Source organism: Hevea brasiliensis, chromosome 9, assembly GCF_030052815.1.
Source record: "Hevea brasiliensis isolate MT/VB/25A 57/8 chromosome 9, ASM3005281v1, whole genome shotgun sequence".
Taxonomy (NCBI): Eukaryota; Viridiplantae; Streptophyta; class Magnoliopsida; order Malpighiales; family Euphorbiaceae; genus Hevea; species Hevea brasiliensis.
In genome coordinates this window covers 22,495,165-22,520,566 of record NC_079501.1, presented here as the reverse complement: position 1 = coordinate 22,520,566, position 25,402 = coordinate 22,495,165, and the positions used below count along the sequence as shown (strand labels likewise).

Here is a 25,402-nt window from a genome sequence, read left to right as displayed (position 1 = left end):
TAAAATACATTCACGGGCATCATATTAGCATATGAATACACATTAATTATTTAATGATAAAATATTTATTTCATAATATAAAAATAAAAAGTATAAGTCTTAATGCTTTGTTATTTTTTTTTAAAGGACACTCTTGGAATATAAAAAAAAATTACACAAACTCACGTATTAAACACATAAAATGCAATAAAAAAAATACTAATTTATGAATCAAAGTGAAATGAGGGGTAAGAATAAAAGCACAGAATATAAATATAATGAAAAAATATAAATTTTTAATATATCTTTTAATTACCTCATTTTTAAGTATCGTAAATTGAATGAGAAATTAAAAACAATATATAATGTGGTTTCGTATTATTTTTCACTTAAAAGTTTAAGGTTTATTTTATGATAAATGGTATACAGTGGTTACACACTATTAGCAAAGAAATACTTTTTACCTAACATTGTCAATAGTGTTGATGTGGCATTAATTATTTAATTAAAAATAATTTTTAAGTATAAATATAAGTTTTTTTTAAAATAAAATAAAAATATATAATCCTTCAAATCCTCTCTCCTCCTCAGTCTCTTTCCCTCCTCTCTTTCTATCTTGCCTCCCTTCCCTTTCACAAACCTAAATGCCATAATCGCAGCCTAGAGTAGAAATCATCATATCGGGGATCAAACCATTTGAGAAGTCATGGCCCTCATGGCTTCGGCTTTGGTATGCATACTTCTTCAACTTCAAGTGACATGGCTAGGTGTAAGCCAAATTCCAAGTCCAACAATTTAAATATTTAAGTTCTGTTTGGCATTGAATTTAAAAATATAATTTTAAATGTTATTGAAAATAACAGTTTAAAAAAAATTATTTTATTATTTTAATATTTTTATGACTAATCAAATTTAAATTTTAATTACTTTTTAACACTTCTTAATTAATATATTTTAAAAAATAATTTTCTCACCAAAAATTTCAACACTCATGCCTTATCAAACAGGTCCTTAGTGGTTTTATAGTTTCAAGAAACTGTGAAATCATATTTTGAAAAATACGAGAGCTTCGTTGAAAGTGGCTGCATATTCGCAGCGAAAAGTATTAGGTCGTCCTAATGATGCTTTGTCAATGTCATCATTTACAGATTTCTCAGGTGAAGAGCCCCCAACAACATCCCCAGGACAGGGAACAGTAGCTTCAAAAAAATTTTCTGATAAAATATGAACTTGCTTTCTTACATAAGACTCTGACCATCAAACATTAGAACATCAAAGCATGAATCCCCATTGTACTTAAAGATCAAAAGATCTTTCTCTTGCAGAAAATGGTTATTTACAAATTATTCTTCCCAACCATGATTGAAGAACATAGTATCATGAGTACAACTTGCCTTGCAAGGCCACTAAGGGCCTGTTTGGATTAACTATTGAATACAACTGATATTGGTGATATACATTCTTGTTAGTGATGGTGATAGGCGATAGTGATGATATTGCTTTATATTAAGTGTTTGGTAAAATTATATTTAGCTGTTGCTGTTAATATGTGAAATGACTAATAAGGGTATATATCATATAATTTATTTTATTATTTAAATAAATATAAAATTATAAATTTATTATATTATATTATTTATTTTATTATTAAATTAAATATATAATTATTAAATTAATATATTATATAATTTATTTTAGTATTGAAATAAAAAATAATTATTATTTTTTAAAGATAATTAAATAATTTTAAAAATATAAATAAAATAATAAAATAATTATTATTGTTAATAGAAAAATTTATAATTAATTTTAAGTTTTTGGATATAAATAAATATTTTATATTTTATGTTATTAATAAAAAATATTTTAATAAAGTTGAAATACGTTAATTAAAATTATAAATAAAAAAATAAAAATATTAATAATATTAATTTTCAAGTTAAATAAAAAAGGATAATATTATCAAAATAAAAAATAAAATCATATCATATCGGTGATGAAAACATTTCTAAAAATAGAGTGATACAACCGCGGTGATGGGTATTATATCGGTTGCCCATCATCACTTCATTTTTTAAGCTTTTCAAACACCACAATTTACCTGTTTGGGTGTCTATCAGCTATCAGCTGCACCAAACAGGTAAACCAAACACCCTCTAAGACCTCTAATACTTCATTGGGAGAAGTGTGAAGAGGTAAGGTAAAGTTTTTTTAAAAAGATACAGTAATAAAAGTAAAGTAAGGTTTTTTAATCTGATCTTTTTTTGGAGGAAGTACAAATGATGGTTTAATAATTTGATATTATTTAGAAGTAAGGCATGAGAAAATAAGGTAAATATAATATAATTACAAAAATATCCTTAGTATGTAAGGAGATATATTTTAATATTTAAATAAATCTTATTTTTTAATAAATATGATTTTTCAAATAAAATTTAAGAAAAAAACTAAGTAAAAAAATAAAATTTGAAAATAAATATAGGAAAATCAGTTTAATGTGCAATAACCTAACAAATTGAAAACTTACATTTATCAAAAAAACAAAAAGTTGAGTTTCACTTCATGACCTGAGGTAGTTTGTTTCTTAAATTCTTTTTGTAAAATGCTCTGGGATCGCCTGCAATCGTACAAAGGGACGAGGAAAATGAACATAATTGCAATGAGAATAATTAAACAGACTTGTGCCTGTACAAAATAGTCTCCACTCAATAAGAGACTAGGGAATTCACTAGAAAGAGCCTTTGAGGTGATGATTAGGCCATGTTCCAACTTCCAAATCATAACATAATGTAGAAGAAAGATTCCATGTAACCAACAGGAAACCAAGTTTGAGCCTTCAATAAAGTTCAAGCAAAATCTTTGCAATACTGTAAACAATGCTGTTTGCTGAAAGTGAAAACCCAACGAACGAGAAAATCCTGACACCCAGTGCTTCCGATCGAATAAACTCATCTATCAGGTAGGATACTTAAAACCTCTGTAATCACCCACCACAAAGAAAGAGATGATCCTTTGCCCACAAAAATGAAAGCAGAGAACCTCGGAGAAATGGAAGCATTAAGAATGAATCCAATAAATTTCCTCTTCCCAGCTTCTATAATATGAAATGGAAAAGCTTCCATTGAATGCATGATATCAACTCGATGAATATTATTCTTTATTTAAGTTTGTTAAATATTATTTTTTATTCCACAACACTTAGATTTTTGTTTCCCGTCGGCAGTTTTTGATGAAATCAAAAAAAATTTTTTTCTAATGGTGTGAAATTGAAATGATAAAAAATTATAAAAAAAAAACTCTATAATTTTATTTAGCAAAAACTCAAACTTAAATTTGTTAGATAAGTAATATGTCTTTAATCAGTGCACTGGACTAAACTAAATTTAGCGAAAGTGATTAAAATGTTGGTCAATACTGCTCTAGTCCTTGATTTGTAATAGTAATATTGTAATAGTTTTATGTTATTGATGAATGTAGGGTTAACTTAGCGGTAAGCTAATTAAATTTTAAATCAAATGATTAACATTTAAAAACACTAAAAAACAGAATCAAAGCATATAAAATTTGGAGATTGAAGGAGTTCATCATTAGGTGCAAAATGGCACCAACTTGTCGTTGCCTTTGTCTTCTATCTATTGTATGTGTAATTGGGGATTTCACTTGGGAATCAACAATAATATTGTTAAATGGAGAATGCACTCCATCACATGTTACACTTAATTATTAAACACACTAAATTTATAATAATAATAATAATAGATTTGATGAAAAGGAAAACACCAAATAACTAATAATATAAATAATATTGATAAAAAAAATATTAAAAATGAATTTATAATTAATTTTATTTATTAAATTATAAATTAATTTTATAAATTATTTTTAATAAAATATTTAAAATAATATTTTTTCTGAAAAGACATTTTTTAAGTGAGTTGATCGAAAACACAAATTTTGCCACTTACCAGATTTTATCTTCCTACAAATCTCCACATCCGATACCATTTTATATAAATTTTTAATACTTTGAAAATAATAAAATTTTATTATAATAATAATAATAATAAAAATTTTAATTATTATCTTCGGAACACTAGGGCTTTTTAAAAAGCATTCTCTGCTCAATTAATAGGTTGGACACAAAGATTAGGCCTCAATTCAATTCAATTCAGGAACAGATAATAAATGACTTTCTTTGTATTAAGTAATGAAAATCTATTTTCCATTTATGGAAATAAAAAATTATAAATCAATAGTCCATGGAAGCAAAGGCGGGTTAAAAGCTACGGAGAAGAAAATGTCATGTCATGCTCCTCTCTCTATGAAAAGTGACATTAACATTAATTAAGATTTGACTAAATAATAGCAATGAGTTTTTAGAAAATAAAAAGAAAAAGAAATTGAAGGTGACGCATGTGTTTGCCATCTTCTTGGTAGGTGTAAGCTTGTGGCGATTCTTGTAATACGATGCAACCAAAAACAGCTGCAATTATTGAAAAATTAGTAGTCTTCAACTTTTTCATTAACACTGCTGGACATTAGAAATTTAGAATCTTTCTTTCACCAACGGCTTCACTGCACCATAAATCAGCCTTCCCGCGAAATACGCACACAGTTAGCCATCCGGTTCTTTGATGGGAAAGAAACAGCACTTGGACTGGACAATAAGGTCCATTTCATCCTCAGGGAATGAGAGAGTCTCTCTCTTGACAAAGGAGGTTTGCTTTCTTTTCTTTTTCTTCTTCTTCTGTTGTTGTTTTATCTTTGGAACAGCATCCAAATTTTTGTTGTTTTTGTTGGTTGTAGATTTTATTGGATTCATTTCAAAGTTGGAAACTTGCTCTCTGTTATGTTGGTGGTTTTAATGGGTGTTCACCTTTTCTGAGTTTTGTTGAATCACTTGACTTTTCTTACGAATATGTCATTATATTAATTCTATTTGGTTTGGGTTCTTCGGTGAGATGATGATGGGCTTGCTTGTTAAATGCACTTGTTCCTGGAATCTTGTAATTGAGTTTTATTTCGATTTCGTGTCTATTGTAATTTGTCTTTGAACTGTTCATTTTGGGGGGGGTGGTGGGGGTGGGTGGTGTGGGCCGGGGCGGGCGGATAATTTCTGGCCTAAATAAAGGTGTATCGGATTCACCCGTATATTATCTAGGCACGGAGGAAAGCAAATGAAGAACAATCACCTGGTGATCTTCCAACCGACCTTGAAGTTGGGGATGGAGTGGAGGTAATTAACTTTTCATGTTCTTTCATGCTATATGTATCCTTCCTTGCCATTTCAAACTCTTTCAATGTATAGCTAATGTTGTTTTTAAAAATTCAGGCAGCGAATGTTGGATTTGGTAGAGTTTTCTCACTGGTAAGAACTTATTGCTTCTATCATTTCTAGGATGAAATCACATTGAAATATATGTTTGTTAATAATCAATTTCTTATTTTACAGGCAAAACCTGATGCTGGGAAGCTTGCAGTTGGCACCACTGCGTGGCTGATAGCATCCACATCAAGTATTCTGATTGTAGGATAATTAAACAAACCACAATATCAAAATTGGATTTAAAAAGTTACTAGGCTCCTGTCCTGCTAAGGTGTTATCTCTTTAACCTGTTATAAATTCTGATGTGTCAGTAGTTACCTAGAATTAAGGGTTACTACTGACTACAGAGAGTTTAGAAGAATATAGACAGAAAGGAGAAAGAAGAGAGAGAGAGAGAGAGAGATAGGGATGAGAATTAGAATAAGAGAGAGAAGAAATTTAGAGAGAAAGAATTCTGAGATTTTTATTGATTTCTGAATGAATCTCAATTACATGAATGACAACTATTTATAGTATTATTTAATAACTGTCATTGACTAATTTCAACAGCTATAACAACTTCTCAACAAACTAACAGTTTTTTTTCCCTCCAAAACAACTACTCTTCTTTTCTATTTCTAAACTTTCTCCTCCTATACGTGACAATTTCCCTCCCTTTAGAACCTGCTTGACCCCAAGAAGGTTTAAATGATGGAAACTGAGCTTGCAAAAATGACTGGTCCTCCCAAGTTGCATCTTCTTCACTGAAATGCAGCCATTTAACTAAGCCCTGCAAAATTGGAATCCCATTTCTTTCAATAGTTCTAATATGCAACAGCTTCTCTGGATGCACTTCCCAAGTATGATCTTCTTGTAAAGCTGGAAGGTCTAAGATTGGAGTGATATTGTCCCCTACCTTCCTTTTCAACAAGGAAACATGAAAAACTGGATGAACAGTAGAGGAAGTAGGTAATTGCAGTTTATAAGCCACTGCACCCACTTTAGCGACTATCTGAAATGGCCCATAATACCTTGCTGATAACTTGAGAGACCTTCTAACTGCAATAGAAACTTGCCTGTAGGGCTGCAACCTCAAATATACCCAATCTCCAACCTGGAACTCTTTTTCCGCTCTTTTCTTATCTGCTTGCTGTTTCATTCTATGCTGGGCCTTAGTTAAATTCTCTTGTATAATTTCTGTCATATGCTGTCTCTCCTGAAGTAAATTAGTAACAGCTTGGACAGGAGTGGAATCAGGAAAGGGAAAATGAATTTCAGGAGGGTGATAGCCATATAAAGCTTCAAAGGGACTCATCTTGAGGCTGCTATGGTGAGTACTGTTATACCACCACTCAGCTAATGGTAACCATTTGTTCCAAGCAGCAGGCAAATGATGTGTCATACACCTCAAATAACATTCTAAACATTGATTTAACCTCTCAGTCTGCCCATCAGATTGAGGATGATAGGCAGTAGTGTAATGCAATGAAGTCCCAGACAACTTGAATAACTCTTTCCAAAAGAGACTTGTGAAAACTTTGTCCCTATCGGATACAATGGAAAGAGGCATTTCATGAAGCTTGTAAATGTGACTGAGAAACACTTTAGCAATAGAAGTAGCAGTGTATGGATGAGAGACAGCCAAGAAATGCCCATACTTAGTCATTCTACACACAATTACCAAAATAACATCCTTGCCTTCAGACCTAGGCAATTGCTCAATAAAATCCATTGAAATATGTTGCCAGGCTTGTGTGGGGACTGGTAGTGGCTGTAATAAACCACCAGGCAGGCTATGGTCACTTTTACACCTGGCACACACATCACACTTCTTAACCCATTGGATCACATCCTGCATAAGACCTGGCCAGAAAAAAAGTCTTTTCAGCCTCAAGTAAGTAGGGTGAATACCAGAATGTCCTCCCATAGGAGAGTCATGATAGATGGCCAGCAATTTCTGTCTAAGTGAAGTAGCAGGGCCCACAAACAACCTGCCTTTAAAGTACAATATCCCTTTTTTGCATTCATAACCAGGATGAGAGCTATTATCAATAGCTAATTGAGCCAATAATTGCCCAATTTGACTGCCTCCTTCATAACTGGCTATCAATTCATTTATCCAAGCAGGCTGGATGACTGTAATGACAAGATAAGTAGATTCTGCTCTGCTTCCCTCAATGGTATCCTAGAAAGAGCATCACCACTTTATTCTCCACCCTCATCTATACAAGATCTTGTAATCCAACCATAAAAATTTGGAAATGCCTTTATGCTGCAAGTTAGTATGTAGCCTCTGCTCCAAGAGGAATTTTATAGACTCATGATCTGTTTTGATTTAAAATTGCCCTTGCTCCAAATAGTGTCTCCATTTAGTAACAGCAAATGTAATAGCCAATAATTCCTTCTCATAGACAGATAAACCCTTATTTCTTGGTCCCAATGCCTTTGAAATGAAAGCAATTGGATGTCCTCATTTGCAAAAGATCGCTTTATACCAAAGCTGCTAGCATCTGTTTCGACAATGAATGGCTTTGTAAAATCGGGAAGTGCAAGGACCTGAGCTTGAGACATTGCAATTTTAAGGTGATCAAAAGCACCTTGAGCTGCTGAATTCCACGAAATGAATCTTTTTAACAATTCGATCACTAATAGAGCCATAGTGATGGATAAATTTTCTATAATAACCAGTGAGGCCAAGAAAACTTCTCAATTCTTTAACATTCTGTGGCACAGGCCAAGTCACCATAGCTTTGATTTTATTAGGATCAGTAGCCACTCCATTTCCAGATATGACATGCCCCAAATACTCAACTTGTCTTTGAGCAAAAGCACACTTAGACATCTTAGCATACAACCTTTGCTGCCTTAGAACTTGAAATCGCCTCCAAATGCTTGACATGAGTAGAAATGTTTGGGCTATAGACAAGTATATCATCAAAGAAAACCAAAACAAATTTCCTTAGAAAAGGATGAAAAATATGATTCATGAGAGCTTGGAAGGTTGCTGGTGCATTTGTAAGACCAAATGGCATAACATTGAACTCAAAAAGGCCATGAAGTGTCCTAAAGTCAGAATTGGGAATATCAGCAGGATCCATTCTGATTTGATTGTACACAGCTCTCAAATCTATTTTAGAAAACACAGCAGCCCCATGTAACTCATCAAGTAAGTCATCAATCATAGGTATTGGAAACTTATCCTTGATTGTGAGATCATTTAACTTCCTATAATCAACACAAAACCTCCAAGTACCATCCTTTTTCTTAACCAACAACACAGGTGAAGAATATGAACTAGTACTAGGCTGAATAACATCATTAGCCAACATTTGGATACCAACTTCTCTATTTCTGCCTTTTGTAAATGTGGATACCTATAAGGTCTCACACTAATATGTTGTTTATTTGGCTGCAATGGTATGGAGTGATTATGGTTTCTAAAAGGAGGCAATGTCTTAGGCTCCTCAAACAGATCTTTATAGTCATCAAGTAATCCTTGAATTTCATTATAATCAGAGAAGAATTACGAAATTGCAGGTTGTCACGAGAAAGAGCTTAGGTAACTCAGAGTGCTCTGCTGGTTGTGGTTGCAATAGTGGCACTTCAATATAAAATTGAGGGCTTTGGAAATCCTTCCCCTTCCTCTGCCACATCTTATTAATGTCTTCACATTGCAACATCTTACAAGTAACAGCTTTATCATTGATCCCATACAATGTGATCTCCTTCCCATTCTTCTTGAAAGTGACTCTAGAGTTTACAAAGTCAAATAAAACTGGACTAATAGGCCTCATCCAATCTACTCCCAATATAATATCAAAACTCCCCAGCTCCAACAATTTGAGATCAAACACAAATCTATGCTTTCCCACCTTCCAAGAAAATTCAAAACAAGTGCAATTTGAAATTAATTTTCTGCCATCAGCTACAGAAATAGGTACTGTAGAAGTTTGGACTATAGGTAGCTTTAATTCCCTAGCCACTCTAGCATCAATAAAGCTATGGGTGCTACCACTGTCAATTAAAATCAGCAGCTCTCTATTCAAATACTGACCTTTCACCTTAATAGTTTCAGTCCCCAACTTCCCTTCAATGGCATTAAGGGAAAGTGTCATCTCCTCCTCCATACTACCCAACACATCTTCCCATTGCTGAACTTCAATGTTGCCTTCCCTTTCAATCTCCTCATTTCCTTGCTCAATCCATTCCTCCCTACTTGAATCACTCCCTACTTGAATCACTCCCACATAAAGCCATAACAGTCTTTTGCTTGCACACATGCCCTGGAAAATATTTTTCTCCACATCTATAACAAGGTTTGGGCTGTCTCACATTTGTTTGATTGTTAGGTTTTGTGGATATAGGTGTTTTAGAGGCTTGAGAATTGGCTGCATTGCTGGAAGTGACACACTGAGATTGTCTTGGATTAAAGACTGTGAAATTAGGTTTAGCTTCATTGTTTGGGGGTTTTGTCAATTGAGGATAATTCTAATGTAATTGAGAGGTTCTAAAGGAAGGGTTATAAGTTGAAGTTTGAGATCTGAAATTACCAGCGTAGGATCTTGAGGGATAAGTGGACTTCTTGTTGCTTTCTAGTAATTGTTCTTGAAATTTTGCAATCTCAAATGCATGAGAAAGGGATGCAGGCTTAACAATCCTTACCATAGGACGGATTTCATCCCTTAATCCTCCTATGAAGGCTGACAGAAAATATCCCTCTTCAAGATAAGGCATAACCCTCTCCATCTTTATTCTCATCTCCTCAAATTTATCCTGATACTCCATTACATTCCCAATCTGCCTTGTGTTCATAAATTCCTCCACAACATCTTCCATTCCTTCTTCCCCAAATCTAGCACATAATGCCCTCTCAAATTCATCCCACAGCATTTCACTTTTCCCTTTACTCCAATTTTGAAACCAAGAATCTCTCTTATCAATCAAGAAGAGACTAGCAATTCCCACACGTTGCTCCTTAGGAACCTTGTAAATCTCAAAATACTTTTCACACTTTCTAAGCCAAACCCTAGGCTCACTACCATCGCAGGTCACCAACTCAATCTTAGGCAAAATTCTTGTATTATCATCAATGTTTACTGCAAAGGATGTACTGAATTGATCCTTAGCAGTTTTCTTGGGAGGATTGGGCAGGATCCCCTTACTTCCCTGTCCTTCATGTTCACTATTCACCTCAACTTCCTTATTCCTTTCATTAAAGAACCCACACATCATTTTTTTCATCTCATCCATTATTTTTTTTCCCATATCATCTAATTTCTGCTCCATTTTTTTCATTTTCAGATCCAGCTTCCTCTCGGCAGTTTCTTGCCAATTGCGCACCTTTTCTTCCAGCTCTTCCATTCTGACAGTTTCTTGATTCACCACTTGACTTCTAGGCATCTCGTGACACCCTTGGTACTGATCTGGATCAAAGCCCTCCACAGGAACCTGGCTCTGATACCAATTTGTCAGTAGTTACCTAGAATTAAGGGTTACTACTGACTACAGAGAGTTTAGAAGAATATAGACAGAAAGGAGAAAGAAGAGAGAGAGAGAGAGAGAGAGATAGGGATGAGAATTAGAATAAGAGAGAGAAGAAATTTAGAGAGAAAGAAGTCTGAGATTTTTATTGATTTCAGAATGAATCTCAATTACATGAATGACAACTATTTATAGTATTATTTAATAACTGTCATTGACTAATTTCAACAGCTATAACAACTTCTCAACAAACTAACAGTTTTTTTTCCCTCCAAAACAACTACTCTTCTTTTCTATTTCTAAACTTTCTCCTCCTACACGTGACATGATGTTGCAGCCCAAATATGGTGGAATGATAATCGACACTGTATCAAGAGATATAAGTACTCCTTAAGACCAATCACAAGCTTTGGATGCAATCAAGAACACCATACTAGATATTGTGCTGATAGTTGTAATTGGGTATGACCATTTTTCTCTATCACTTTACCATGTCTGATTTGCATTATTATGCCTGTGCATTTTGTTCTCATTTGCTTCTGTAGAAGTCGGTTCATTGTGGTGTTTTCTTTCTCAACTATGTGGGGTGATTTTATTAATGTGATCTTATAAGATCCAATGTTTATTGAATGATCATTATCTAATTCCATTAAGGTTTGAAACGACAATTCTTTTCTTACGTAAATTTAAATATGTTTACCTTTTCTCCTTGCTTTCATAAATGACAGAAATGTGGTAACTTCAATTACACTCTTATCATTGAAGTCCTCAAACAGAATCTTTGAAAAATTGTGACAACATCTAATTTCATCTCATTGTCGACACATCTGTAATGCAAAATATTGCATAAAGCTTTACCTAGTTTCTTTCTTGTCTAGCAATTGGACGACTTTTTTAAAGGACTTCTAATCATACCTTTCCTTTTGCTTGTTTTGGTTCTTTGTGCACTGCACCTCGAGCATGGCTATTTGCTTCTGCTTGTGAAAGGGTTGTAGCCCGTTTGAGAAAGAACTTATTCAGCCACCTAATCAATCAGGTGAGGTCCCCCAGTTATTGAACATATAAAACTGGGAGAGGCTAGGTGCAATCCTTTTTATTCCTCAACCAATGTATTTATTAGTCTTGTGGATTTCAAATATATTAAAATGCTATATGCATTGTGAAAACCATGAATTTTTTGTTCAGTGAAAAATTCCAGCATAGCAAAAATAGCTGGTTAAAGATTTTCCAGCCTATTGAGAGTCATTTTAAGAAGCTGGTTTGCAAGTGCTTGTTTATTTTCTGCTTCGGTAATCATTTGGAACTCTGCACATTTATGATTCAACAGTAAATAGCCTTCTTTGATGTTACCCGAACAGGAGAACTTCTCAGCGGGCTTTCAGAAGACACACAGGTTATAAAAAATGCAGCAACAACTAATCTTTCTGAGGCACTTCGTAATGTAACAATTGCATTAATTGGTGTCGACTTCATGTTTACATCATCATGGAAATTAAAATGTAGGTAATTTACTCTGAAGTTTCTCAAGTAATGCTTTTCTATCAGACTATATTCCGCTTACTGTTTCCTCTTTTTTTTTTTTCCTTTTTTTTTTCAGTGTTGGCTTTGGCTGTTGTGCCAGTCATTTCAATTGCTGTGAGAAAATTTGGGTGCTATCTTCTTGAACTTTCACATGCAACTCAAGCTGCAGCTGCAGTAGCTGCTTCAATCGCTGAGGTTTGTAAGCAATGTCAGTGTTATACTTTCATATGAGTTATTTTTATTAGTTTTTTTTTTTCCTTACACAGATGTCAGAAACTGTTAATTCATAATTGGTGTAATCATACACATTGCATATTGTTTTTTTGAAAAAACAAAAACAAATATTTGAAGAACTAGGAAGATTATTATTTTTTTTCTTTTCCTTCTTGCTTAAGAAAATTTATATCATAGGTATCTTTACAATGCTGAAGCCCAAAAACTGCAATAGAAGTTGGACTAAAGGATGTAAAGCTGTTCAGAAACTTAAATAAGCAAGCAAGTTTTAGTTAATTAAATACACCTTTTCTATGTACATTTAAGCACCTTTAAGGTTGCGATAAGACTCCTATTGTGAGAATCTCTAGCCTGAAGTTGACCATTTGATGCAAGAGTACGTTCAATTATCGTACTCAAAGGAAAATCCGCCCTCCCCTCCCCTCCTCTCCCCTCCCCTCCCCTCCTCTCCTCTCCCCTCCCCTTTTTTTTGGGGCAATAAACTGTATAATTTCTGAATATAATAAATGGAAACCCTATTAAATGTTTTAATAATATTTCTGTGATAGGTTTGATCATAAGCTGTGCTGCCAATCAAACATAATTTGAACTGTTTTGCATAGATTCTTGGTGCTTACTTTTCTGCTTTATTTTCTTTCCCTTATTTTGCATCTATTATTGAGTTATTGGTGATATATTTGCCTAAGTAAATTTAATGTTTAGGAATCCTTTGGGGCCATTCGAACAGTCAGATCTTTTGGACAAGAAAATTATGCAATTTCAAGTTACTCAGAAAAGTTGATGAAACAATGAACCTGGGAATCAGACAAGCAGTGAGTCTCTCTCTCTCTCTCTCTCTCTCATATCGAAGCTGGGAGGACACAAATAAAAGGCTTATGAGCTCATGACTGTTTCTGTTTTCTGCTGCAGATAGTTGGTCCATTTTTTGGAGGACTAAATGCAGCATCCACTTTATCTGTTATCATAGTAGTAGTTTATGGTGCATACCTGACGATAATAGGTTCCATGACTGCTGGCTTTCTTACATCCTTCATTCTTTATAGCCTCACAGGTACTCTCCCCTTTGTTTTACTTGCCTACCAAATGTGCTGGTATCTTTGATTTCAATTAAAAACAACATCTGAAAACATTTATACTAAGATCCTAAACTCTTCTGTGAAGATATTAACCACATTTTAGATTAAGGGTAACTTCATAAAAGTAGGAAAGCTTTGAATATTTTTCTAGATTCTATTATCTAGACAGCTCTTTGAACTATTTTAGTCATTTTTTGAATAACTCTGTTTCTTGTGTTACTTATGAATTGTGATAGTCAAATCTCCATGGTTTATTTTAAATGAAATGTTATATGCCCTAGCTTTGCATGTTTCAGATGCTATTGTTTAGTAGACAGCAAATGACTTGCTGCTTGGGATGTTGCAAATGTTGATAATTACTCATTTTGGCCAATCTTTTTGCCTGCTGTTGGTTCTTCAGTATCTTCTTTGTCAGGACTGTATACTACTGCAATGAAAGCTGCAGGGGCAAGTAGGAGAGTTTTTCAGCTCCTGGATCATGTGTCAAGAATGCCAAAATCTGGAGACAAGTGCCCTCTTAGGTTAGTTCACTAATTAACATCTTTCTATCTCTCAAATGCAAAAACCTTATATCGGAATTTTCGTTTACTAGAACTTAACTTCTATTAACCGACTGTCCTTTGAGTATTGATACACTTTTCGGTTCATGATAATTGTTATCTGAAAGGGATACAGAATGCAGTTTACTTAATTTTTTAAAATAAAATATACCTAATGTTTGCACTCTTATATTCTTATTTGGTATGGTATGGTTTTTGCTTCAGTGATCCTGATGAAGATGTGGAATTGGACGATGTCTGGTTTGCTTATTCTTCTCGCTCAAGTCTCATGGTACTCAAGGTAATACTTTTCTCTCCAAGAAAAGAAGGGGAAAAAAGGAGAAAGTTGTGTTCAACTGTGATAAATATGTAGCTCTTATCTTTCACTCTTTCCTTTTTCTTCCCACTATCAGTCTATGTTGTTTTGCCCTTTTCGGCTACTATTGTAGTCTTTTGGACTTTCCTTCCATGACAGAGAATGCAGGATCATCAAGACTAATAGTAAATGAAACATAAGATGAGTTCAGTTCGGTTCTTTGTCTTTGCTAACAGATCTTAAGAAATATCGAGGAATTAGAATCTTTCTGTCACATGGATGCATAGTAGCAATAAAATCCTAAATGCTGGCTCAGGATCATAATTGGTGCCATACAAGTGTTTGGAACTTCTTTTAGTTGCAATATTAAGATGGGAAGAATGCAGGGATTTCAACATTTTTTTAACTTATTGAATATCTAATACTCATTTGAACTACAGGGTATAACGTTGAAACTGAACCCAGCCTCATAATTTGCTCTCGTTGGTCCAAGTGGTGGTGGCAAGGTAACATTGATATCGTTACTTTTTAATTTTACCGATCTTATCCTCCCCTCTTTTGATTTTCCTTTTCACAGCATGCCCATAACTTCCAACATCATTTTTTGCCATTTTAGATGAACAAGAAAAGGGAAATCATATCTAATTAAGTCTTTTAATTTGTTTATTTTTCTCTCTCATATATATATATATATATATATATATATATATCTTGCAGACAACAATAGCAAACTTAATTGAAAGGTTCTATGATCCTATCAAGGGAAAGATCTTGCTAAATGGGGTTCCACTAGTGGAAATATCACATGAGTATCTTCACAGGAAGGTATTCTTTTATAATTTTTTGCAGTATGTTTGCATACTATAATAATGAGGTTGCCAAAATAAAAGCTTCAGTGATGGACTCACTCACACGCATTCACATTTGTTCTTCTAGGCTTGCTTACATGATTCCAGATTCTACCAAAATTTGATTTCTTACACATTCAACTTCCTGTGTTTCCTGAGTTCCAGGTCAGTATAGTGAGCCAGGGACCATTTCTATTCAATTGTTCCATTGAAGAGAACATTGCCTATGGGTTTAATGGCAAAGCTAGTTCATCTGACATAGAAAATGTAGCTGTAAGTATTTAGTTATCCTCTATTTCTATCGGAATTCTATCTCAATTTTGATTTTCCATATACATGTATGTGCTCATGAAGTGATGATACTGCAGAAAATGGCTAATGCTCATGACTTCATAGATAAATTTCCTGAAAAATATCAAACATTAGTCGGTGAACGTGGAATGAGACTTTCAGGAGGACAATAACAAATAGCGGCCATTGCAGGAGCCCTTTTGATGAATCCAAGCGTTTTGCTATTGGATGAAGCCACAAGTGCTCTGGATGCAGAGAGTGAAGATCTTGTTCAGGTGAGTTGGCCTTCTCTACCACATTTCTCTGGTACTGGTTCAAGTCACTTCCTAACAATGTCATATGATTCGCATCTTACCAACTAATTTTGATCTCTATTTTCTGTTCCCTGTGTTCCTGTAAAGCACTATTAGTTTTAGTTGGTTCTTTCTTAATTCCTTGTTACTGGTGCCATTGCTTCTTCCTTATACATGACAAGACCTATAAAGGCAACTGAGACTAACAGCCAAACGATATAATGTTCTTTCTTTCTAAACCAATTCCTTTTTCCATGGATACGTAGGATGCCATGGATTCCCTGATGAGGGGTAGGACTGTTCTTGTTATAGCACACAGGCTTTCAACTGTCAAAAGTGCGGACACTGTTGCTGTCATATCTGATGGTCAGATAGCTGAAATCGGCACCCACGAAGATCTTCTCTGCCAGGATGGTATTTACGCCGCGCTAGTCAGGAGACAACTTCAAGAACCCAAAACAACACTCTAGCTTTCGATAGGAAACAAGGCCCATTCAATAGAAAGATGAAATCAACCTCAGTTTCCTCCAAAAAAGAAATCATGGGTTGTCTTCCAAAGCTTTGTTAATTCTGAAGGTAGTATTATCATGCAAATGCTTGGTAGAATCATCAAGAAAAATATTGTTATCCTTGTAAGAAAATTTTTGCCTAGACTGAACTCAAAACTTTACCATCTCATAAAATGAAAGTAGTACTATCAATTGCTTTTACATAATTTTTTTCTGGAACACTAAGAAAAATTAGTTAATGAGAAAATATTTCAAAGAAATATTTCCAGACTTGTAACAAACTCATAAAATGAAAGTAAACTATCAAGAGAGAACTATATTAACATAATCATTTGTCATTCACGGCTATCATCAATCGCCAACTGTAATTTTTGGTAACCACCATAATATAACAATTTTTTTCTCATCCAACGATAAAGAAAAAATTATTAGATCTTTTTAGGTCAAATGTTTCATAATTTTACATAATAAAAAATTCCAAGCCTCAGTAAATAATTTTCAACATTCCTACCAAACAGCAAAAATTCGTTATTTTATTGAAAAAATGTTTTCCATAATTTTCAACATTCCTACCAAACATTTAATTACAACATAATGAAAAATCTATGAAGAAACCTGAAAATCAATTTAACATCAAAATTAAATGCAGAAGACTGGAAGATGATACATACACTCTCTGTAAAATCATGCACCATAGAAGAATGTCAGAACATCTGTGTCAAAATTCCCTATACACTGGCTCTAACTGAAACAAAATTATAACCAGAAGTAACACAGCATCGACCCAGATCACCGTCCCACCCACTCCACAATCCACGTGGAAATTGTCCTTGGAACTAATGACTATGAATAAAGAAACCTAACGAATCATCAACCCTTGCATTGCCTGTGATCCATCTTCAGTTATCTTGTTAGCTTGGATGGCGTTTATCACATTCGCAATATTATCCTGGAAAACATGAGAACATAAACGTAATGACACTTGAAGAAAAGCTGGGAAAATTATTAGAACAAAATCAACAAATTAACAAGTGTCAGTTTCTTTCCCAAGATTAGCATATAACTGAGTAGTTGGGCTGGATACCAATACAAAACTACTTTGAGAGCTAAAATGCAGAGGGTGCATGTCACTGATAGAGAAGGTAAAACGATATAATATTTTTTACAGTCACGAAATTTTACCCTCCATGTAGCTAGTTTTAATCTAAGTGCCAGCCACTGATGCTGCCCAAATACACGCTCGGCACAGCTACTGCACATCACAAATTGGAGAAAAAGATTTGAATAACCAAGGTAAATCTCAAGCACAACATTGCTATCATCAGAAGCAAAAGCAAGAGGCTACCTAACAAGTACAACTTGAGACATCTGGTCCATTTTACAGTTGATTAACTTAGCAGTTATTGCCTTCACTACCCATAATTCCACCTCATCATCGTTAATCTGCAAAAACAATTGCATCAATACAAGAGTACAAAAGACATAATAGCAAATGTTAAGCAGATCAGTCAATCTTGTTAATACACAAATGGTAAGCCTGATTACCCGAAGAGTATCCTTGATAAGAGTATATGGAACTCGACCAGATCCATCTGAGGCAAGATCCACTAATGACATCAATCTCATCTTTGCTATACAATCCTCATGAACAAGACCTATACCATGCAAGAAGCAAAACTTAAAAGAATTTCACAATGAATAAACATTGGCGTTTAGCCCAAGTAGTAGCGTATCAATGTTACGAGAAACACTTACCATAGCTTTTCAGCAAAGCAGAATTTGCAGCCTGAAACTCTAAGTAGGCATCTAGCCTCTGAGTCAGAAAGATCTTCAAAAGCTGATATACCAAAGCATATTTAGCGTCCTTTTCCAACTGCCCCACAGCAGGCATATCTAGCAGGTCACACTGCAATATGGCTACACAAATCAATCTCTAAGCACCCCAATTTATCCAATAAGCTATTCCAACATAGACAATAAAAAAAATGCAAAAGAACTTGTGTTGATGTAAACCAAAAAAGCAAATTGATAAAAGAAACATTTAAAAGATAAAAATAAAAAATTAACACAAGGAAAAAAAAGATGGCCATAAAACCAGTATCCAGAGTACAACAACAACAACAAATCCTATATGAATCATTTTTCACCATTCAGCTTTGTTTGAACAATATCCAAAGTACACTATGTATAAAAAATTAGTTGGGTTATAGATCAATAGAATTTCTGTTTAGACCAAACATGCTTAACCACATTCACATGACCACAAAAATTAAAACTGAGATAAAGCTAAATAGCCAAACATAATTAAGAAGGGATTAACCTTTCACTTGCAATGTGAGAACCCAAAATACTTTTAGATGATTTGGCCTTTTTCTGCAATGATTAATGCATTTCTATTTGCATTTAACAAATCAAAACAGCCTACAAGACCCAGTTGACATGAACTTTAAGAAGAAATATAAGAACCTGTGACATCTTCAAAATTCAGTGAGACTTACCTGAAACATGTCAGGTGCCTTGACAAATTCGATAATTGTGCGCACAGCTTCCTCCTTGGCTTCACCCATTGCATATGCATCCTCACCAGAGAAGGTAGCTAAATACTTGGTCAGGAATTTGAAAGAATCCTTTCCTGAGCTTGAAATACAACCCCCCCCCCCCCCCCCCCCACCAAAAAAAAATTAAATTAAAAAAATAAGAGGGAGATTAGGAGAAGAACGGCATAAGAAAATATCAATGAATGTTAAAAAAAGAAAATTTTTACAATGTTAATTAAATAGATGAAAAGGTAATTTCACTTTCAGACTGTTTTCTTTCTATTGTACCTCTTACTCTCTCTCAGTACATTAGAAATGCCAAGAAAAAGATCCCTCTGATCCTTCACCTCAAGATTCCACTCTTTCAAGAAGCTATCGATCTTTTTGAAAGAAGGTATGACATGCTCTGTGACTTTTCCACTCGCTGCTAAATTTAGAACCTTCATGTAAACATAGAACCGGCTGTATGTGTTCTCCAGCAGATTGTACAGATTGAACAAGCTGGTAGAAGAAAAAAATGGCAACCATAAGATAATGCTTTCAAAAATTTATAAGCTGAAATGAACTGAATTTATCATTTCACATACATCTTCAATCGCAATGCAGGCTTGTCAGTTGGTTGCTGAATGATTTTTCCGCATAAAAGTTTTGCCATCTCAAGTTGTTCATCAGGACTTTCAGACTTAGAGACAAGATTGCAGATAACAGTGAAGATACACTCAAGATCTGTCATAATAAACAACAAACATATGATGTTTACACAAGTAAGAACTCATGAACTATTATGAAACATATTATGTTTATCTCATAATCCCTATTCATATGCCAACTGCAAGCACCTACGAGAATCATCAACCAGAATTTATAAGCTAATGAACATTGAACACAACAGTCCCAAGATTTAAAAGTTCGATTATTTTTGGGTATCAATAACTCGTCACGCATAGAGGTATTAACCTTAATTAATTTGGTCCATCAGCAACATCTGTATAAGCCAAAATTCAAACAAGTTTTGCATAAGTCCTCCTACTCCTATGGATACACAGGTTTGATGTTTGATCACATGATAAGACAGATCAAAAGCAAGAAATATCTAGCGTGACATAGCATAGGTTACAATTTTATTTTCTCATATATCCACTCTCACTCCCTAATGATATAAACGTTGGGGCGTCCTCTACTAACGACGCGCTACATCGGAGCCCGGGTGTAGTGATAAATATGCAAGGGTGTAGGGCGTTCACCGAAAGCGACGCGCCATGCCGGCGCCCGGGTGTGGTGTTAAGTGAGCAAGGGTTCCCACATCATGGACGGGTGTGGGTAAAGAAGTTAGTCCATAGGACAGATAATAGAACAAATAGTGGAACAGAACACAAGATAGACATAGAAAATAATAGAAGATATCATAGAAGGAGACCAATTAGGAAGGAGCAGGATAGGAGGAGGATCAGGGTTGGTACTTGGAATGTTGGATCACTTACAGGAAAATTAATGGAGCTTGTGGATACCTTGGAAAGGAGAAGGGTGAATATTGCTTGCATTCAGGAGACTAAATGGGTAGGAGAGAAAAGTAAGGAAGTGGGTAATTCAGGGTACAAATTGTGGTTTACCGGAAAGGAGAGAAACAAGAACGGAGTGGGTATAATCATAGACAGGACATTGAAAGACGCAGTAGTAGCTGTGAAAAGAGTAGGAGATAGAATTATACTAGTAAAGCTAGTACTAGACGGAGAAACAATAAATATAGTTAGTGCTTATGCCCCACAAATAGGACTAGACAGTGAGAGTAAACAAAGGTTTTGGGAAGATATGGATGATTTAATGCAAAGCATACCGAATGAAGAGAATGTTTTCATTGGTGGAGATTTGAATGGACATGTAGGAAGTGATAGGCAAGGTTATGAGAATGTTCATGGAGGTTTTGGTTTTGGCAGTCGAAATGAGGAGGGAAAAAGCATCTGGATTTTGCTATGGCATACGACCTAATACTAGCAAATACCTACTTTATAAAAAGAGAGTCACATTTAGTGACTTTCAAAAGTGGGCAACATAGAAGCCAAATCGACTTCCTCTTAACCAGGAAGACAAATAGAGCTCTATGCAAGGATTGCAAGGTCATTCCAGGAGAGGCTTTAACAAGTCAACATAGGTTGGTGGTCTTGGATGTCAAGTTTAGGAACAATTCAAGTAAGGTCAGAAGAAATAGTGTAGCTCGAACAAAGTGGTGGGAGTTCAAAGGAGTAAAGCAAGTGAAGTTCAAAAATGAGCTTCTTGAGTCCGAAGTATGGAAGCTAGATATGGAGGCCAATGATATGTGGATACAGGATGGCATCAAAGATTAGAGAATTATCTAGAAAAGTACTTTGTGATTCTAATGGACATGGACAACCCTCAAATGATAGATGGTTGTTGAATGAGGAAGTACAAAATGCATTGAAGTGAAAAAGGGAATGTTATAATAAATTTCATAAATGTGATAATAATGAGGCATATGAACAAGACAAGATAGCAAAGAAAGAGGCAAAAAAGGCAGTTAGCCAAGCAAGAGCACAGGCCTTTGAAAAGTTATATGAGAAACTTGGAACTAAAGAAGGGGAGAAAGATATTTATAGATTAGCAAGGAGTAGAGAAAGGAAATGTCAAGATCTCAATCAAGTTAGGTGCATTAAGGATAAAGAAGGAAAAGTGTTGGTGAAAGATGAGGACATTAAAGAAAGATGGAGAAATTATTTTAATGATCTCTTTAATAATAGTCAAAATGGAAATAGCGTGAATATAGATTATAGAACAATAGAAAAGAATGTAAATTATACTAGAAGGATTAGATCTTTAGAAGTAAAGGAAGCACTTAAGAGAATGAAAGTAGGTAAAGCCTGTGGACCCGATGAAATACCAATTGAAGTGTGGAAGTATTTGGGAGATATGGGAGTGGCATGGTTAACTAAATTATTTAATAAGATTCTAAACTCAAAGAAAATGCCTGATGAATGGAGGAAGAGTATTTTAGTACCTATTTTTAAAAATAAGGAGACATACTGAGTTGCTCAAACTATAGGGAATTAAACTCATGAGCCATACTATGAAGTTGTGGGAGAGAGTTGTGGAGCATCGACTACGTCATGATACTTCTATCTCTCTCAATCAATTTGGTTTCATGCCTAGTCGTTCAACTATGGAAGCGATCTTTCTCATTAGAAGCTTGATGGAGAAATATAGAGATGGGAAGAAAGATCTACACATGGTTTTTATTGATTTGGAGAAGGCTTATGATAGTGTTCCAAGAGAGGTCTTATGCAATGCGTTAGAACAAAAGAGGGTATCTATTAGGTACATACAAGTATTGAAAGATATGTATGAAGGAGCAACTACTATTGTGCGCACAGTGGGAGGGGACACAAGAGATTTTCCAATCTCAATTGGATTACACCAATGATCAGCCATAAGCCCTTACCTTTTTACATTAGTTTTAGATGAACTGACGAAACATATACAAGAGAGTATTCCTTGGTGCATGATGTTTGCGGATGATATTGTTCTGATAGATGAGACACAAGAAGGAGTCAATAGGAAGCTAGAACTTTGGAGAAGTACTCTAGAGTCAAAGGGTTTTAAGTTAAGTAGAACGAAGACAGAATACATGCATTGCAAGTTCAGTGAAGGCCAAACTGGTGATAAGGAAGGAGTTAGTTTGAATGGAGTGGCACTGTCCCAAAGTAATCACTTTAAATATCTAGGCTCTGTTCTTCAAGTAGTTTGGGGATGTTAGGAGGATGTTAGTCATAGGATTAAAGCGGATGGTTGAAGTGGAGACGTGCCATGGGAGTTTTATGTGATCGTAAGATTCCCAATAAATTAAAAGGAAAATTTTACCGCATGACCATACAATGGCTATGCTATATGGTAGTGAGTGTTGGGCACTGAAAGAGTCGTATGCATCTAAGATAAGAGTTGCAGAGATGAGAATGTTAAGGTGGATGAGTGGCCATACTAGACTAGATAAAATCCGTAATGAAAGTATTAGAGAAAAGGTAGGAGTTGTGCCAATTGAAGATAAGTTGAGAGAAGGGAGATTGAGGTGGTTTGGTCATGTGAAGCGTAGACATACGGAGGCTCCAGTTAGACAAGTAGAGCACATTAGGCTAGAGGATAGAAAGAAAAAAAGGGGTAGACCTAAATTGACTTGGAGTAGAGTAGTACAGCATGACTTAGAAGCATTACATATTTCTGAGGATTTAACCCAAAATCGTTCAGAGTGGAAAAAGCGAATCCATATAGCGAATCCATATAGCCGACCCCAAATTTTTGGGATAAAGGCTTAGTTGAGTTGAGTTGAGTTGTATATCCACTCTCACTCCCTCTCATACTGTGCACTATTATTGTGCACTACAATTACCCCTTCAATTAACTTTCTACAAGAAATGCATTATACTATTTGAGGAATCATAAATAAGAAAGATACCTTTCTCTGACACCTTAGAGTTGGAGAATATCAAGTCAGCTGAAGTAAGCATTAGAGAGGCCAAGTCCAGCCATCTGCCCATCACGATACATTCTTGAGCTTCCAAACAAAGCCTAGAAACTTGTTGCTCTACAACCTGAGCAGCACCCGATACACATAACATTTACAAATTACATTGAATTTACCACTAAAACACATCCAAATTTGACCATCAATTAAAATTTTATCGCTTCCAATACAAAAAGGACATTATTGTTTTACTACCCAAACACACAAGACAAAATACTTGTTTCACTCTCCGGCAAGCAGAGGAATTCTACACAATATTTTCCCAACATTACTATTGCATTTCTGAAAATTTTAAATAAGATAATTAGCAAATTGCAGGAATGGGTAAGTACTTTCTAATATCAACTGACAAAAAGCAGTCAACAAATTAACGAGCACAAATTAAAAAAAAAAAAAAGTAAGCCAGCAACCATAAATTGTTTTTTAGAAAAAAAAAATCTTAATTTACTCAATCAAATTCACTAACTTACCAAAATCTATTCCAAAAGCATTAAACTACAAATCAGAGATTGATTCATAAAAGACATTGTAACAGTAAAATTTTCCCAAACCAAGGAAGATGTAGGCACAAATTAAGATACACATCCATGTATTGCTGCACACGTACTAAACATATACATAATATTTATATATAGATACCTCAGGACCCGCATCCGCCCAGGCAAGCTCAGAGGTGAAGCGGACGACGGCGAGGGCCGGATCTTCTTCGGAGGTAGGAACGACGGTCGTCATTGCAAGGCTATCCGCAACGCTCTTGAAACTTACCTTTGGTGCAGATAGAGAGAAAATGAAAACCCTAGCTAGGGGATCTTTAGTTCCACAGGCGTTGCAGTGTTTTTCGAGGCTTTATGTGATTTATGGACGGTAAGTATCGTCTATACGTTCCGTTTTTTTTGTTTTTTAATTTTAATTATTAAATTTTATATATTATATATACCAAAAGTAGATTTTTTTTTTTTTCTCAAAACCGAATGGTAAAATTTTGAAGAGTTTGTTTTACATTGTTATCGAAATTACAATTAAGAATAGTATTTTCTTTTAAAATATATTAGTTAAATAATATTTAAAAATAAATTTAATAATTTTTAATAATTAAATTACTAAAAAAATTAAATTTAAAAAATTAAAAATTAAAAATAAAAAATTTTAAATTATTTTTTAATAGTATTTAAAATGATTTTTTTTAATAGTATTGATTATCAAACCCAATAGCAAATGGTTACTCAACAGAGTAAACTGTAAAGCTCAACCACAAAGCCTGACAGGTAAACATAAAACCAAAGAAGCACAAACCCATAATATAACTCCAAACCTATGGTTCAACACAAAAGGACCTATAAACTCTGTTCACAAAAAAGCCCAAACCCATAACGAAAATCCTAGCCATGACTGAAATAGGTAGGTGCAATTGGGGGTGAGCATTTCTCGATTTGAACTGAAAAATTGAATTGAACCGATCGATTTCTATTTAAATAATTTGGTTATTTAGGCTTTGATTTCGGTTTGGTTAGTATATTTGAGTGATTTTTAGTTTTCGGTTATAATGAAAAAAATCAAATAAATCAAAATTTAAAGCCCAAAAGTTTAACCAGCCCCTTGTCCAGACCAAGCCCAAGGATAAAAACATAATCCTAAGCCTAAATATAGTCATCTGTCTAGGGGTATGCAAACGATCAGTTCGGTTTCGAACCGAACTGAATAAACCAAAAACAGAAGTTAAGGATTTTTAAAGACCGAACCGAACCGACGGAACCAAATTGAAATAACCTACTTAATTTGGTTTAGTTTGGTTTGGAACTGATTAAACCGAACTTTCCAAAATTCAACATCGCACACACTTTACACGCATAAATCTCATCCCAGCAACTCAAAAATCTCAAACAATTTAAACAAAAACAAGAACAAACCTCAAATCCAACATTACAGCAGCAAATTGAAGACTTTC

The 25,402-nt window shown here is 34.5% G+C and overlaps 1 protein-coding gene and 1 pseudogene across 1 annotated transcript; one reads left to right on the top strand and one right to left on the bottom strand.

Moving 5' to 3' along the window:
• The first annotated feature begins 4,396 nt into the window (after positions 1-4,396).
• On the top strand, positions 4,397-16,598 carry LOC110657682 (ABC transporter B family member 27-like; annotated as a pseudogene).
• Positions 16,599-16,905: 307 nt separating this feature from the next.
• On the bottom strand, positions 16,906-24,338 carry LOC110657694 (uncharacterized). The gene is made up of 10 exons (XM_058153421.1): positions 24,097-24,338; positions 23,389-23,524; positions 19,517-19,655; positions 19,218-19,430; positions 18,891-19,029; positions 18,148-18,298; positions 17,938-18,047; positions 17,738-17,835; positions 17,575-17,644; positions 16,906-17,341 (listed from the first exon to the last, which is right to left on the bottom strand). Exons 1-10 carry the CDS (start codon positions 24,187-24,189, stop codon positions 17,252-17,254), a joined length of 1,239 nt encoding a protein of 412 aa, XP_058009404.1. The 5' UTR covers positions 24,190-24,338; the 3' UTR covers positions 16,906-17,251.
• Between the last annotated feature and the right edge of the window lie 1,064 nt (positions 24,339-25,402).